The 18,179-nt window shown below is 36.1% G+C and overlaps 2 protein-coding genes across 3 annotated transcripts; both read left to right on the top strand.

Annotated features, from left to right (window-relative positions):
• The first annotated feature begins 2,323 nt into the window (after positions 1-2,323).
• Positions 2,324-11,617, top strand: LOC110635250 (squamosa promoter-binding-like protein 1). The gene is made up of 10 exons (XM_021784505.2): positions 2,324-3,440; positions 5,869-6,050; positions 6,691-7,346; positions 8,242-8,316; positions 8,400-8,507; positions 8,642-8,759; positions 9,088-9,229; positions 9,411-9,561; positions 10,207-10,845; positions 10,959-11,617. Exons 1-10 carry the CDS (start codon positions 2,854-2,856, stop codon positions 11,406-11,408), a joined length of 3,108 nt encoding a protein of 1,035 aa, XP_021640197.2. The 5' UTR covers positions 2,324-2,853; the 3' UTR covers positions 11,409-11,617.
• A 210-nt stretch (positions 11,618-11,827) lies between these two features.
• On the top strand, positions 11,828-14,176 carry LOC110635251 (pentatricopeptide repeat-containing protein At3g06430, chloroplastic). 2 transcript variants are annotated; one of them, XM_021784508.2, is made up of 3 exons: positions 11,828-12,282; positions 12,475-13,314; positions 13,402-14,176. In XM_021784508.2, the coding sequence occupies exons 1-3, from the start codon at positions 11,932-11,934 to the stop codon at positions 13,582-13,584; spliced, it is 1,374 nt and encodes a 457-aa protein (XP_021640200.2). In that variant the 5' UTR covers positions 11,828-11,931; the 3' UTR covers positions 13,585-14,176. The 2 variants fall into 2 exon arrangements, with proteins under 2 accessions (XP_021640200.2, XP_021640198.2); XM_021784506.2 differs by having other exon boundaries at positions 11,832-12,282; positions 12,475-14,176.
• Positions 14,177-18,179: the final 4,003 nt, after the last annotated feature.

Below are 18,179 nucleotides of genomic sequence, written 5' to 3' on the forward strand. Positions count from 1 at the left end.
CATTTCTCGCATGTTATTAACAGTTATTTATTTGTATTATTATTTTCTAAATTTGAAATCTAGAACTCCGCATGTGTTAGCAGTAGTATGGATTTTGTTAGGAACTAAGTTAATTGAAGTCCTTGATATTAATAGAAGAAGATTTTTATGATATTTAAATAGTTTGTAAATGATGGCATCAGGATTGAGTTAGACTCCCCTATTTTTAATTTTATATGATTATCGGGTTAGGTTGGCCCGAATAAATATATAATATTTTATATTATTTTATTTTATTTATATGTTGGGTCTTAGTTTTGGGCCTTGTTTATGTATTTGAGATTAATAAGGCTTGCTACGGGTCTTGAATGCTTTACGTCGGCCCAAGTCCTAATGTTAGTCTGGCCCGTGGGATCGGGTCATGACATGTTTCAATTATAAAAATCAATTAAATAATAAAAATTATATAGGCATGGTCATATACAAAATGAATAAATTTCTGGACATTGAAATGAATGAATGATATTATCGGATAGACATACAGAGTCCTTTTCATGCAATCAGTCTCTATGGGATAGACACACACACTTGGTTCATGTTTTGCAACAAGCACTATCCTCCACTATACAGTATCACACGAGCAGCTGCCCACCATTTGGTCCGGGACATCATAATAGCTATCCTTATTTGGATTCTCACACCATTTGCTTTTCTTATTTCTTTCTTAGTTACACATCTATTTATATATTACATATCAAATGCTACAAAATAATAAGAAAGAAAAGGGAGAGATTGAAATAAAAATAATATTAAATATGTTTCTATCTAGAGATTTAACTTTATAAATTTAATTTAGATTAAATATATTTTTTGAATATTCTCAATGAAAATGATTTTAAATTTGGCTCAAATTTCATATATTCATAATAAATTTAAAATTTTAAATAATTAATTTAGCCTTATTAGCTATACATAATATCAAAATTATTGTCCATTAAAAAACAATTTAATTGGTTTTTTTTTATTTTTAAAATATAAAAAATATGAAATTTCGAGTTTGGAGTCATGTATCTTATTCCAAATAATTTAGCCTTAATTATTGTTGTGTACTACCCTTATTAAGTTAACATCAAATAGGAAGACTAAATGTGAAGAGCCTTAATTAATTATATAAAATTATCATGAGTGGATGTATTAGTTGTTGAGTGAATCAATATATATATATATATTATAGGGTAGGGTCCACGCGGTGGTGCTTTTCTGTTCATCAATATGCAAAATTACAATATGCAAAATTACAATAATCACTTGTTTTTTTCTCCTCCTCCTCTTTTTATTTTGTTCATTTTCTTCCCCTTTTGCAAGCCGTGTTGCTTGTTGAAGACTTGAATGAGTACGCGATGATTGGATTGGAGTTAGACTCTTTCATACAATATAATGTTAATCTAATTCCTCTCTGTTTTGGTCAACTTCAACTTCATGTTTAATTTTTAATCATTACAATCTGAGACCCATTTTAGGGTAAATTATCTCAATTTAAAAATATATAATAGTATATAAAATTTGATCTTTAATTAAGTAATATAACACCTTTTATAATCTTCAATAATAGGTTTTTAAATTATTTATATTGATATAATATTTATTAAATTAAAATTTTATATTTTCATTGATTAATAATTTTAAATAAATAAATTTTTAAATTGCTAAAAAAATCAATAAGCATAATTTTAAGTATCAAATTAATTAAAAAATATATAATTTTTAATATGTTAAATGTCCCATCAATAAAAATAACTTAAAAATAAATTATTTAAAATTTTTCATTACTTAAATTAAAAGTTTAAAATTTTATATTATTAAAGCTTAAATATCTTATTATTATATATATATATTTAAATTGAGGCATAAATTATTATTTATGTAATTTATCAACTCAATTTATAATTTTACTCAACAATCCAAACCCATATATGGTCCCATCATCTAACACAAAATAATGAACAGTAGTGGGAAAATGGAAAAGGGTCCAGTGCGCTAATTGAATGGTCTCAATCAATTTGTCCATATTCCCATCTAAAAAGAATGAAATTGCATAGTTGCATGTTATGTTATTTTTCTTGATTGTTCTCATTTGCACCTTAATTTTAAAATTTTAACAACTAAAATTTACTAATTATTTTTTAATATTTTTAACAAATAGCATATTTTAGAAAAACTTTTCCTATTTCCGAGAGTGAAAATTCCCAAGGGCGGAAGAGAGCGAAAAGATTTTTAACGAATAGATTCTCGACACGTAATGAGCAAAAGACCAAACGTGGTGGGTTATTGCAGTGAGAGCGAAAGATTCCCAAACTCCAACTTGGCAAAATAAGTGTACTGAAAACCCTAATTTACTCTCTCTTTCATAATTTCCTCTCCCTATATGGTTCTCCCTCCCTCTCTCACAATTCACATACGCAATCTCTCACCAATCCTCCTCTGCCCAACGTCCCATCTGCTCCTTTCTTTCGTTTGTTCGCTCATTCGTTAAAAGTCGTTGTCTTGGTTTCAAGTTTCATGATGTTTTGTTATCGACTGATGGAATCGGAAGATGTGTTTCTCTTATTTTGACGTGATAAATGGGTAATTCAGGCCAACTCTTGTTTGGATACATGGATGTCTTGCTTTACTATCTTTTCATTTCTGGGGGCATACGGAGGATGCCTAGGACTAGGAGTGTCTTTTTGGGGTTTAATTTCAGTGGCCATTTATGTTCAACTTCGTGATCTCTACGACAAAATTCGTATTGGAATTCTGTTTGTTAAATTTTGTATCTTTATTTAGTTGAGTTTTTTTTTTTTTCCCTCTCAAGTTTCTGTGCTTTTGGTAAAAATGGAGGCTAAGATAAGAGGAAAGTCTCATAATTTCTATGGTCCAGTGGTGTCGGATTTGAAGGCTGTTGGGAAAAAGAGTTTGGAATGGGACTTAAATGACTGGAAATGGGACGGCGATCTTTTTTCAGCTACTCCATTGAATTCCGTACCATCAGATTGTAGGAGTAGGCAGTTGTTCCCTGTTGGACCTGAAATTCCAGCTAATGGAGGGTTATTCAACGGTTCAGCTTCTTGTTCTGATAATAATGACTTGGGATTAGAGAAAGAAAAGAGAGAATTGGAGAAGAGAAGGAGGGTCGTTCTTGTTGAAGATGAAGATTTTACTGACGAGGCTGCTGGGTCCCTTAATTTGAAGCTTGGTGGTCAAGCCTATCCAATCCTGGATGAAGATGCCAAAAGTGGAAAGAAGACAAAATTTACTGGGACTGCTTCAAATCGTGCGGTCTGTCAGGTGGAGGATTGTAGGGCTGACCTCACCAATGCCAAGGATTATCACCGACGGCATAAGGTTTGCGATATGCATTCCAAGGCCAGTAAAGCACTGGTGGGAAATGTTATGCAGAGGTTTTGCCAGCAATGTAGCAGGTCAGTTTTCTTTGTTCCAATTAGCATTTTAGAATCTTGTTGATCTCGGATCAGATCAGTATAGCGGCTGCTTTAGTTACCTGCATTTTAACTAGAACATAAAAAGAACTAGAAAGAATTAAGAAAAGGAAATTGTACCTTACAATTCCTTTAGTTAATCTATTTGCTGTTTTTTTTTTTTTTTTCCCGGTTTCAACCTTGTTACTGGTTGCCATTTGGGGTATAAGAATATTATATAAAGAATAAAGATGTATTTTTTTTTGTCCCAGTTAGATCTGAAGGAGCGGGAGCATGAAAAGCATAAGTTTAGATCATTGAATTCAAAATTTTTCTTCTATGCATCATGCAAGATTCATTGTTTATCTATTTGAATTCAATGTTAAATAGCATATTAAAACTCTTTAAATATGTTTTTGAATCTACATTTGCCATTTAAGATTTTAAAATTAACAGATTAATTCATTAGAACCCTATATTAGATCAAGAACAAGTGCACTAACCTTTTGATGCACTGCAGTTGTGTTTGGCGCCTTTGGGATGCGCCTAGGACACCAGATGTTGTCCCTCTAACTTGTCCACACCAAGATCACAAATGGCAGCCCCTTGAACAGCTTCTCAAGCCTTTTGAATTAATTAGAAATTTAGGTTTTGCCTTTAGAGATGTTACAGATGCATACAGGATACTATAAACGATTTTTAGTATTTTTAATTCAAGAGAATGTTGGCAATTCTCTTTGAATTGATGAGGGATGAAAAGAAGAGAGGGAGAACAAGGCAAGGGTGGCGGCACCTTTGGAAGAAATAGCATATTGTATTTTTTCTTTTTCATCAAATCCCTTATATAGCTATGTCACCACTTAAAACCCTTGCCACATGTCAACTTCTGATTGACTCTTAGTTTAATTGACCCAATCACATTGTGACACGTGTCAAACTTAGATTTAATCTTGACTTTAATCATCTTACATGATTAAAAGACAAATGGCAAGCTTATGTGTAGTGTCATGTGTCACCATCTCATGGTGTCACCATCTCATGGTGTCACATGTTACCCCGTGAAATGACTAAAATACACTTGTGTCTTAATTTTGAGTTCTCAACCCAAAATAATTATTTCTCTTCTTCTAATCAATTTATATCAAATATAAATTAATTAATTAATCTCTATTAATTAATTTCTCATAATTAAATTCATATTTAAATACTTTAAATATAAATTTAACTTATACTATACATCTAATAACCTAGATTTGGTTTCAAGCCATGCTAGGGACTTTGCAATCTAATTGCAAACCAAACATATTTAATTAATCAATTAAACTCTTTAATTAATTAATTAATTAAATCACATTTAACTTGGTGATTACTTTTGTGTATGTGTGTGACTTACTAGGCTCATCACTAATTGGCAATGATATATGATATCAACTCTTAATATCATCAGAACTCTTTCTTACCATAAATGATTTCTCTAAATCATTTTAGGCAGCTCATAGGCTATGGTTAACACCTAGCATAGCATGCCATAGCCACCCAACTAGTAATAAGGTTTACCTTAAATGAACCTATAATCATATGTTACCATGCACTAGAATCTCTCTGTTACAAAATCCCAATTCGAGTTGGAGTTATGGTTTATGGAAAACCCCATTTGCTATGAATATTATGTTCTCTTTTAATTCCAATTCTTGACTAAAAAGATTTTCTCATCAGAAACTCTTTTCTGATTAAATCTATCTGTCTTAGTCAGGAACTTGAAATATCAAGAACAACTAAATGAACATAGGATTTTATCCCTATTTACTTTGGGTAATAGATTCTATATTGATCAACATCTATCTCCATATATAACTAGTAGGAGCCAACACATGCCCATATACCCATACACAGTACAAGTATGAAAGCAGTATCAAACTCAAACCACCTATATACAAGATAACTGTGCTATCTCAGGTCTAAAGATTATATGCACTTATATGATTTATGACAATACATTGACAAGAGTAAACTCTATGCGCTGGTCATAAATGTCACTGGTTCGGCCTACTTATCATGCACAAGTGCCTAGCATGTTTGTTATATGGTATGAGACTCACCATTCCATCTTATTTATATCTCATATAAATATATTGGGAACAAACATGAATACAATCTTTCTGGATAAGTCATGTCCTGTGTGAAGTATCATCGATTGTGAACCAATTTATGATAGTTTGTGCTAGAAATACTGTCACTCATATTCTTAACAACTTAAGAATAAAATTTCTAACAAAATATCAATGAACCTTTTCTATCACACATAAATATATTATGTAAACGGAAAAGTGAAAATGCCTTTTATTAATAAAATATGTACAAGATACATACTAAATGATATGCTCTAGGGCATACTATTAACAAGATGCAACTTGGTTATACTTATGGGCAGGTTTCATGTTCTTCAAGAGTTTGATGAAGGGAAAAGAAGCTGTCGTCGGCGTTTGGCTGGCCATAACAAGCGGAGGAGGAAGACACATCCTGAAAATGTAGTCAGTGGAGGTTCCTTGAATGATGAAAACGGTAGTGGCTACCTATTGATAAGTCTACTTAGAATTCTTTCCAATTTGCATTGTAAGTACACCTCTTCTCAAGTTTTTTTAGTTGGCTGCTTTATTAATATACTAAAGTGGCAGTTGGTTCCCTACTTGATTTTTTGTAAGCAATTTTTTTTTTAATTTCTTTTTTAGGTATTATGCTTTTCTTCTTGTGATAAAATTTTATTTGGTAAACAGTTGTTGTGGCATGATATTTTTGGTTTACTCTGATGTTGGACATATTAACATTTACTTATCTTCGTGTGGCATCACACTGAGTTCACATGTGATATGTCTGGGACCAGTTAACTGCTCCTCTTGCTTTGCGAATGATGAAATGTGAAAATTTGTGAGAATCAACTTTTTAGTCTCAGTTGGATGCACCTGATTCTTCCTATAGCATTCTTGTATCAAGTTGAGATCCCTTTTGAATGCTGTTGATAATTATGGCATTATAGAATCTCACAATTAGTGGGTTTTTAGTTTGGCACAGTTTACATGCATGTTGTGTCATGGGATCGAAACCTTACTGGATTTGAAGGACATGCATTTACTTTCAAAATCATATTTTAATATAATCAGTTGATTTCTGTGCAATTTTTTGCTCTCCCTTTTATTTGGTGTCATAATTGTCAATCATATTTGACTCCACAGATTCTGATTTCTATGAATTGCAGCAAATAGCTCTGATCAAACAAAGGATCAGGATCTTCTTTCTCATCTATTAAGGAACCTGGCCAATATTGCTGGTACAACTAGTGGAAGGAGCATATCTGGATTGTTGCAAGAATCTCAAGGTCGGGTAAATGCTGGAACTACTTTTGGGGCTCTTGAAAAAGTGCCAGATATGATTACAAATGGTTCTGAATCTGCCAGGCCTTCTACTTCAGCTTCTAAGAAAGATGATTGCACTAATTCTCAGGACATTATGAGGCCTTTGGGCCAATGTGGGACTGTACCTGTTTCTGATTTGGCGCAGAAAAGAATATTCAACAATGATTTCCAGGGTGAAACTCCACAAGCCATATCATGTTTGCAGTCCACAGCATTGTTCCCGTTAAGATGCAACCTTCCAACCAAAGTAAATGAACCAGCAGATGTAGTTGGGAGAATCAAGTACAATAACATTGACTTGAATAATGTTTATGATGGTTCGCAAGACTGTACAGGGAACCTAGATATGTCTGTTGCCCCTGTAAATCCAGTGACAGGGTCTGTCAATTGCCCTTTATGGGTACAGTCAGACTTCCATAAAAAAAGTCCACCACAGATGAGTGGAAACTCAGATTCAACGTCTTCCCAGTCACCATCGAGTTCCAATGGAGAGGCACAGGTTATATATTCTTTTCCTTTTCCCTGTGATTGCACATCTTTGCCATTTAAGCTTCTGCATCCTTTAATTGTCTGGATTGCACCTTGCAGTTGTTACAGGTTCCATGGTCAAACACATATGCCTCTTTTGGTTGTTGTCTAATTGCATTGAACATGCTCAACTTTCTGCTGTGTGTTTTGTGCTTTATCTCTTCTTGTATGAATCCAAGTTTCTCTTGAAAACAACTATTGGATATTTGGATGAGTACTGAAGTGAACAGGATATAATGTAATAGCTTTAATCAACAATCTTTTGGTTCTAGATCTCATGTATTAGTTGCTGCCAGTGTTGAATGTACTACCACAAATTGGGGGGTCAATTGACCCCTCTCTCTCTTTTTTTTAAAATATTTTAAATTATTCTTATGTATGTGTGTGTATTTATCCAAATTGACCCCTCGTAGATTTAATTATTGGATCTTCTTTTTTAGTGACAGATGCATTTCTGCAAATGGGAAGTCAATTTACCCTCCTTTTATTAAAAAAATCTTGATCTTTTTTTTTTTTTTTTAATATTGGCCCCTGAATTTTTTTTTTCTAGATCCACCATTGTGTGTTACCAACCTGACTGTTACATATTTGACAATTGTTAAGGCATTCTACAGTTCATGATTAGTGAATTATTTTAGAAGCATCTACTTCATGTTACTATTGTATTCAAAAGAGGGTATGGTGACAGCTTTTTTCAAATTCTTTATAACAATCTTAGTGGATTCTTTTGAATTATAAGGGAAAATGTACATAAGTGTTGCATATGGAAATAGCTATGAGGGGTGAGGAATGCTTCTTGTGATTTAAATATTACATATGCATTAAAGAATTAAATCTCTTGATTGCTTTTTCTTACATATTGTCAGAGTCGCACGGATCGAATTGTTTTTAAACTCTTTGGAAAAGACCCAAATGATTTTCCTGTTGCTCTGCGTACACAGGTATTTTCTGCACTACTGAGTGAAAATTTTCTATTTGGTCTTCCTCATGTATGGTTTAATTCTGTAACTTGGCATATCTTCAGATCCTTGATTGGTTATCTCACAGTCCCACTGACATTGAGAGCTATATAAGGCCTGGCTGTATCATATTAACAATATATCTTCGCCTGGGAAAGCCTCAATGGGAGGAGGTATGATTCCATTCTACTACTGGAAATGACAATTGCTAATCCATATTTCAGATGTTTCCTGCTAATGCCAGATTGCTAACTGCTAAATCCTCACCATAAAAGGAATTATTAATTTTCTTATTAATGACATACAGATCTGCCTTAATTTGGGCACCAGTTTGAGTAAGCTTCTTAATGCATCTACTGACTCTTTTTGGAGATCGGGATGGGTTTATGCTAGGGTGCGGCATTGTCTATCCTTTGTTTACAATGGTTTGTTCCTTCTCTCTCTCTCCGTCTTTCCCACGGCCCGCCCCCCCTCCCTCTTCAAAAAAAAAAAAAAAAAAAACTCTTTCTTCTTCTTCTCTCTTGTTTTTTCTGTGTTTGTGTATCTCTCTCTCTATCTCTGTGCATTTTTCTATGCATTCTTATGTTATTCTGAGAAAGAAAGAAAGAAAGGGTGGGTAAGAGCATTGGGGTGGGTGGTTGGCATAAAAATAAGATATAAAGAAAAGGTAAAAAAGCGCCCCAAGAATCATGAGTTCTGCAGTGACATTGTGATGGAAGAGAAGCATTTTGATTTGCTATATCTGTGATGCAGGTCAAGTTGTTTTAGACACGCCCTTACCTCTAAAGAGCCATAAAAATTGCAGGATCTTAAGCATCAAACCTGTTGCAGTGTCTTTATCTGAGGGAACTCATTTTGTAGTCAAGGGTGTCAACATTTCTCGACCTACCACTAGGTGATTTAATCTTCTCTGTCTTTCTCTGAAAATTGAGGACTTGATTTATCTAGTTTGTCTTCATAGCATCTTTCATTCTGCAATTTTGAAAATGGGAGAAAAATAGACTAGGTTTCTTGATAGAAATTTTTTGAATTATGAAGGTAGCTATGCAATTAAGTCAATCTCCCTTTGATTCCAGGTTGCTGTGTGCTCTAGAAGGAAAATATCTGGTCCAGGAAAATTCTTGTGACTTAATGGATGGTGCAGATGCAAACAATGATTATGAGAAGATTCAATGCTTTAGCTTTCCTTGCTCTATACCAAACATAACTGGAAGAGGCTTCATTGAGGTGCTAGCATTGTTCTCTTCTATTTCATGATGTTCTATTCTCTTGTTTTCCTTCAGTGAGTAACGTGGATGGTTCTTTTTTAAAGTTCATCCATCTGGTGATTTAACCTTCTGTTGTTATTCACATGTGCTATACTGTAACCTTTTTCTGGTTAGTTCTTTCAGTCTGAATGTTTTTGGGGTCCCAACGCCTACCATCTTGTTGTCTATTAGAGGATAAAAGACGTCAATCAGGATGTAAATTGAGTTTTTTTGGTTAAAACTTTCTAGCTTCAAAGGAAGATCTAGTTTGCGGATGATTATGTGAGTGACGGTCATTTGTGTTCTTCCCTTGGCATATGCCTTTAAACCCATGGTTTGAATAGCCTTAAATTTCCCATGATGAAGAAAGGAGTTTGCTTGCTTAACTAATTTGCCTCTCTCTCTCTCTCTCTCTCTCTCTCTCTCTCTGTGTGGGTGTGTGAATATTACCATTTAGAAGTACAGGTGAAAACTTGTTCAGTAGTAGACCCTATGTGTTCTAAATAAAATGGCAAATCTGTTGCTTAGTTTTCAATTACTGAACAGAACCATCACTTGCCATCTTTTATGCAGTCACATATGTTTTTGTGTTTTGTTTTGAGAATTTGGTTTTAATTCCTGTCAGGTGGAGGATCACGGCCTTAGCAGCAGCTTCTTTCCATTTATAGTTGCTGAGCAAGAAGTGTGTTCGGAGATCCGTGTGCTGGAGGAAGCAATTGAGGTCATTGAGACTGTTGATGACGTTCGTAAAAATGCTGAGAGCATAGAAGCCAAGAATCAAGCACTAGACTTTATACATGAAATGGGTTGGCTTCTACATAGAAGTCAGTTGAAGTTTAGGCTAGGTCACTTGGATCCCAACTCAGATCTCTTCCCTTTGAAACGGTGCAAGTGGCTTATAGAATTCTCAATCAATCATGATTGGTGTGCTGTGGTGAAGAAACTCCTGGTCATTCTGTTTGATGGAACAGTAGATACGGGGGAACATTCATCAATTGAGCTTGCATTGTTAGATATGAATCTGCTTCATCAAGCTGTGCGGAGAAATTGCAGACCTATGGTGGAATTACTACTAAAATTTGTCCCAGATAAACAATTTGGTAGACGAGGACCAGAGCAAAAGCATGGTGTGGATGGGGAAAATAACAACTTCATATTTAAGCCTGATGTTGTTGGGCCAGCTGGGTTGACTCCTCTCCATGTTGCAGCTAGTAAAGATGGCTCTGAGAATGTCTTGGATGCCTTGACAGATGATCCTGGATCGGTATCTACTTGTCTATGTGTCATGAGGATTTTGTTTTTCTGTGCATCCTTTTCCATTAAATTTTCTTCCTCTCTTTTTGTTTTGCGCTGCTAATATTGATGTGTTTTGTCCAGGTGGGAATTGAGGCATGGAGAACAGCTCGTGACAGTACAGGTTTGACACCTAACGATTATGCATGCCTGCGAGGCTACTACTCTTACATCCATCTAGTCCAGAGGAAAATCAATAAGAAATCAGAAAATGGGCATGTAGTGCTTGATATCCCTAAAGCCCTCTTAGATTGCAACACCAAGCAGAAAGATGAGCTCAAATCATCGAAAATTGCTGGCTTGGAAATTGGGAAGATCAAGATGAACACGATGCAGCAGCATTGCAAGTTATGCGAACTGAAGCTGGCTTGTGGCCAAACAAGAACTTCATTGGTGTACAGGCCGGCAATGCTGTCAATGGTTGCCATTGCAGCTGTTTGTGTGTGTGTGGCTCTGCTCTTCAAGAGCTCTCCTGAAGTTCTATATGTGTTCCAGCCCTTCAGGTGGGAGTTGCTCAAGTATGGGTCAAGCTGAGATGGATCTGTGTACTAAATTTCCCAGCACTAGGCTAGGTTGGACCTTTTTTTATTTTATTCTTCTTTCATTTTTCCCAGGAAAATAACGTAGAAGTCCTGATGATGTGTATATGCATTAAAAATAGTTAATTTATATTAGTAGTATGGTAGGAAATATTATACTGCTAAGTTGTGTAATAAATTTCTTTTAACTTTTTGGTCTCTCAAGCGAGCGTAGTTCATCAGATGATACCTATGTGACCACAAAATATGAAACATATTCTCAAAAACAAAAATATATAGTCAGAGCAAAATAAATCTAATATTTAGATTAATTTAATTTGTATTTTATTAGAAAAACAAGTGTTGTCATCCATAATTTATAGAAGAATAAGGAAAAAACAAAGAGTTAAGGGCACAACAGCCAACTCATCTTCAGGCCAGGGATGAACAGGTAATTTTACAGATTCTGTTGTGGTCACATGATAAAATATCGGGTTCGTCTGTCTGAGACAAAGTGAGCGCTGAGTCCCAGCAATGAAATGGCATCATCAGTTTCTCTCTCGTTCTCATCTTCGCTGCTTCCCTCTCCTCTCCCTCATAGCAACAACAGTAAGACTAAACTCAAAACCCATCAACCAAAATTGAGACTTGTTCGATGTGCATATTCTGCTTCCGCTGCTACACCGTCTACTTCCGTTTCCTCTCCTAAAAAGCACTGGAAGCAGGGCGAATTCCCTGGAACTACTGAAACTTTCGTTCCCAGGAGGACCCCTATCAAGAATATCAAAAAGAAATTGGACCGCAAGAACAAGGCCAAGGCCTGGGTCAACACTGTCACTGAAGCATTGTCTGATCGCATCCTCAAGAAGCAGTGGTTCCAAGCCCTCCAGGTTACCCATCTCTTTTACAAATTTCTTTACCATTTTGTTAGTGGCTGTTTACTTTAGCAGCTCCTGGCGATGGATCACTTTTTTTTTCTTTTTTTTTTTTTATAATATAAACTTGCTCTTCATATTTGCTTCAAATTGACGACTGGTTGTTTCTCTGCTTTTATGTGTGACGGCGCCAATTTGGATATATAGGTCTTTGAGATGCTAAGAGGACAACCATTCTATTACCCGAAAGAAGGGACCTACATGAAGCTGCTAGTTCTGTTGGGGAAATCTGGCCAGGCCAATCGTGCCCGCCAACTCTTCGATGAAATGATTGAAGAAGGATTGGAACCCACAGCGGAACTCTATACTGCATTGCTGGCTGCTTATTGTCGCAATGATCTCATCAATGAGGCGTTTTCCGTTCTTGATCAAATGAAGACTCTCCCTCGTTGCCAGCCTGACGTTTTCACCTATAGCACCTTACTCAAGGCTTGTGTTGATGCTTCAAGATTTGAACTGGTTGAGGATTTATATCGAGAAATGGATGAAAGATTGATCACTCCAAACACAGTCACACAAAATATAGTTTTAAGTGGATATGGGAAGGCAGGGATGTATGACCAGATGGAGAAAGTGCTATCTGGGATGCTAGAGAGCACAGGGTGTAAACCTGATGTTTGGACAATGAACATCATCCTCAATGTGTTTGGTAACAAGGGTCAGATTGATTCGATGGAGAGATGGTATGAGAAGTTCCGCAATTTTGGAATTGAACCAGAAACTCGCACTTTCAATATTTTGATTGGTGCTTATGGAAAGAAACGGATGTATGATAAGATGTCATTGGTAATGGAGTACATGCGCAAGCTTCAGTTTCCTTGGACGACCTCAACTTACAACAATGTGATTGAAGTTTTTGCAGAGGTGGGGGATGTGAAACACATGGAGTATACATTTGATCAGATGCGAGCAGAGGGCATGAAAGCAGACACCAAGACATTTTGTTCCCTTATTAATGGATATGCCAATGCAGGTCTCTTCCACAAGGTAATTAGCACTGTTCAGTTGGCTGCAAAGTTTGAAATATCTGAGAATACCATGTTCTATAATGCGGTTATTTCTGCATGCGCGAAGGCAGAGGATTTGATGGAGATGGAGAGAGTTTTTAATCAGATGAAAGATAATCAATGCCAACCGGATTCAAGAACCTACTCTATCATGGTGGAGGCATACAAGAAGGAAGGTATGAACGACAAGATCTACTATTTGGAGCAGGAGAAACAGAGGATGATTCCCAATGGTTCTTTAAGTGAATAGGTCATTAGTGGCCTGTTTGATTTCTGATTGAGAGCTTCTAGCACTACTAGTTTGTGCTAGTTTCACCTTCAGCAAGTATCAAGCACACTTTTGTGCGGGAAGTAGCTCGAATGCTGTGTTCAACGAATGGATACTGGATGGAATATGACACTTGGTGCCTCTCAGGTTGCTTTTTGCTTGTGAATTGCTTCAAACAATGTTTTATGCATATGTAGGATGTACAAGGTTGATGTGAAAGTGATTAGTGCCTCTGCAAACTTGAGGACATTGTTGGGTTCAACGCGGAATATGACATTCTCCTCTTATAACAACTTCAGAATATTTGAATCAATCAACCAGTATTGAGAACAAATGAACAATATAACTTGGAAACCGAATCCAGACATTCCAATTTCGGCCCGAGCCTTGTGTTGTAATCGGCTTAGTCCAATGGATTAGGCTGTAGCCTGTAGGCTGCACTAGCATTGACTGGAAAGAGCCGGTCCTCGTGAATCAGACTGAGGCAGTCTGATTAAAGTGTGCAATTTAGCCTGATCCTTGTTTAAGTCGTATATCAACTTTCAACACACATAGTCAACCATGAATTCCTATCTGTTGCATATCCCATTACTGCTGACATATACACTCCTATTTGTTGCATAAACCATGGCAGCTTACAAAAGGCCATAAATGTCCTAGTTGGTCGCACAACTGCATATTACTATTTGTAAATGCACAAAACAAACATACACGCATGCATCATTTAGTAACATGAAAAATTGGCCCTTTCTAAAGCGTAATTTGATGGTAAAAATAGCATATAGAACGAAAGGAAAACATAAACCTCAAAGGAGGTAGGCTTTATATCGTCCCTTCCAAGTACATCTTTTTCATCATGATTTTGTAATGGTGGGTCATGATCCTTGTAATTTGCCATTTCAGTGGTTACAGAATTTACAGATAGCATCTACGTGTTTTCCATCTTGCTTTTCTACCAACTCCTGGTTGAAGTTTTTTTCTCGCCATTTCAGCACTTACAGTCTCAGCAACATGTAAAGCACTGGGGAGAGGGTCATCCTGATCCACCAGTGCTCGCAACTCCATAGAACTGGATTTAACTGTTGCTTGTATTTGCTTCACTTCAGAAGTAGGAAGAGTATTGTATCAGCTAGAAACGATGTCCATGCCCGGTTCATCAGGATCAGTAACCCAAGCAGGTAAATCGAAGGGCCTGCGGTCAGCAATGTCGTACACGATCTTCCTCTGAATTTCTGGATACTATAGAAAATCATATACATTCTTGTACTTTAAACATCAGATGCTGACATAATGACAGAAAGTCAATGCAACTGAATTTTGGTATATAACTGAATTGATCTTGCCGCCTTAAATTTAATAATGTCCTACTCTTTTCAGATAATCCAAATTCACAACGAACGATTAAACATGGACGTATGTGACAAATTTCCTTGCCTCATCAACTTCCACCTTGTTAGGAAATAAATTGGGTAAAAAGTCCCACATTGAAAATATAAATAATGAACGAACAAAAAATAAATGATTGAATTATATCATCAAAATTGACTAATTCATTTTGATGTGTAATCAGCTTATATATAAGCTCATATTAAAAATGAATTAGTGTATTTTATTCAACACTCCAAATTTTATACACCTCACTTCAGATGTGTATGTACTTCAGGTGTGTATGTGATTTAAGTCCTACTAGTGAGCTCGCACAGCAATGGCTGCTCAGGTGCTAGGCCCTGACGAGATATGATCACTGCGGACTGAGTCAGAGGAGTTGGGAAGAAGCATAAGATCATCATTCAGAAGTCATGTGTTAAGTTGTTGCAGCATTTCATCTGCACTTTCTGACCAACAAAGCTATGGAGGAGAAGAAAGAGTGCTGCTGAAAAATGAGACAAAAGTGAAAAGAGTTACTGCCAGCAATGTTCTTTCACCAGAAGAATGAAAATGAACCTCACAAGTCACAAACGAAATAGAAATTAAAACAGGAAAATGAGAGAGAAGAGAAGGTTTCTCATCATCTCATTCAATCTGAAATGGAATTTCAAAATTCAAACTCACTTAAAAGATAAATTTCTACTTTCAGTAGACATATCTCCTGAAAATAAGGATTACCATTCCTTCATCAACTACTACAGTTACATTCTAAATAAACCAAAAGTTATATCAAGAAAATTCCATAATTCTTGCCCAAAATGCTGAAAGTATCTGCAGAAAAATCTCATCTCCTCCTTGAGATTTTTCTTGGAGACTAACAGCTGGTTTCTCAAGTCCTCAAATCTACACTTAGAATTTCAGCAAGTTGCTGCTCTTACTTGCAAAACCATCAAGCTAACTTCATGACTTGTTGATAAAAAATAAAAAATAAATAAATAAATCTTCATGATTCTTCTCAGCATACCTTGGTCAATGATACTTCACATTTATATGTTTGGTTCTACCATGCTGCACAGGGTTTTGTGCAATTGCAATGGCAGACTTGTTGTCAATTTTGGTAACAATAGCATCCATTTGCTTCTCACCCAGGTCTGACATCAGTTTTCTAAGCCAAATGGCTTGGTTTGCTGCTCCAGTAGCCGCAATATACTCTGCTTCAGAAGTTGACTGAGCCACACAATCTTGCTTCTAGAATTCCAAGAAAATGAACCTGAGCCAAATGAAAATAGAAACTCTAAAGTGCTCCTTCCATCATCAACACTTCTTGACCTGTCACTTATCAACATGTCCTTGCAATTTCCCATTCTTGCCTTTTCAAACCATATACCAAGAGCAATAGTACCTCTTCAAATACGAGAAGACCGATTTCACAGCAGCAAGGTCGTTCAAGGTTGGTGAATGTACGAACCTTGACAGCAAACTAGCAGGAAACATTAAATCTGGCCTAGTTGCTGTCAAATACAGTAGGCTGCCTATCATACTCCTGTAAACTGATGCATCCACTTTAGCTTGACCATCATCACCAATGAATTTTACATTTTGAACTAATGGAGTAGCTATAGGCTTACATTGCTCCATTTTAAATTTATTCAATACATCCCAAGAGTATTTTTGTTGTGACAGTAAAATTCCGAACATTCAGATGATAAACTTCCATGCCAAGAAAATAATTCATCATGCCCAAATCTAACATCTCATACTCCTTTTTTATTTGAACCTTGAATTCATCAAACAAGCTCGCGGCAACTGCTTCTTACTAGCATGTCCTCACCATATAGGGAAAACAATTAGCCTATTTCCATCATCAAGCAACTTTACATACAAAGTTGGTTCATTTTCACTGCTAGTGGATAGGTGAGTGTCAATTATTGAGTACCAGGCTCTTGGAGCCTGTTTCAAGACATACAAGGCTTTATGCAACCTGTAAACTATCTTTCCCTACAACTTCAAACCCTAGTGGTTGATGAACATAGATCTCCTCCTCCAGCAGACCATTCAAAAAAGCAAATTTACATCAAGATGAAACACTTTCCAACCTTGACAAGCTGCAAAAGCCAACAAAAACCTTATGGTTTCATGCCTGGCCTAGTGCAAAGGTATCCCCATAATCAACTCCTGCTAACTGTGCATAGCCCTTTACAACCAACCTGACCTTGTGTTAAAAAACAGAACCATCAGGATTCAGCTTGGTCCTGAACGCCTACTTTACACCAATTACATCCTTTCCTCTTTCATAGCCTTAACCCATTCTTCACTCCTGAAAGCTTCTTCATAGTCTGCTGGTTCTGAAATGGCAATGCTGCATTCTCATACGCATCAGAAACTTTGGCGTTGGTGAGTCAATCTTAGAATCAGATTCTTCTAGGTCTTTAGGAACAACATTTTCAACACTTTGTTCTTCATTGATGGAGCTCAACTGATCACTCGTAGGCTTTCTGACCACCTGACCCTTATTCCAATCTCAATAGGCACTTTCATCAATCTCTACATCTCTGCAAATCAAAATCTTCTTAGACTTGATGCTGTAAGCCCTACAAGCTTTTGATTGAGAGGCACTAGGGAGCTTGAACATTTTTGGATATTTTCCTGAGAGAAGTTTTAAGGCTATTGCAGATCTATGAGCACTAAACTAATCAACAATGTTGTCTTGATCGCTTTGTCAATGGAAGGAATGTTTTGCATCAAAAAGGTTTAGATCAAAATTCTAGGATAAAACTTCTTTAGATTTGGTTCACATTTATACCACTTTTATTAGTTTCAATAACTTCGTATTTAGTTTTGTAGGTGATAGTAGAGGTACCATACTTGTTCACTGTAGCAATCATTTATGTTGCCATTTTATATCCTATGGTTGGTTACTCCATGTCTGCCTACTACATATTCTGGGCATTCTATGCCATGTTCTGTTCATTGCAATGTTTCAATTACATAGGAATGCTGTTAGTATCATTGACACCAAATATTCACATGTCTGGATTCTAGCATCGTCTGCATACAAATTACTAATTTTGTTCTCTGGGTTCATTGTGCCAAAACCAGTAAGTTTTAAGACCATCAAGCTTTAGTAACAAATTCATTTATTTATATTATTTCCAAGGGGAATTCCCTCTGCTTCAAGTATGTCAAAATTGATCCTCAAAGACTTGTGT

Source organism: Hevea brasiliensis, chromosome 4 (genome assembly GCF_030052815.1).
Source record: "Hevea brasiliensis isolate MT/VB/25A 57/8 chromosome 4, ASM3005281v1, whole genome shotgun sequence".
NCBI lineage: Eukaryota > Viridiplantae > Streptophyta > Magnoliopsida > Malpighiales > Euphorbiaceae > Hevea > Hevea brasiliensis.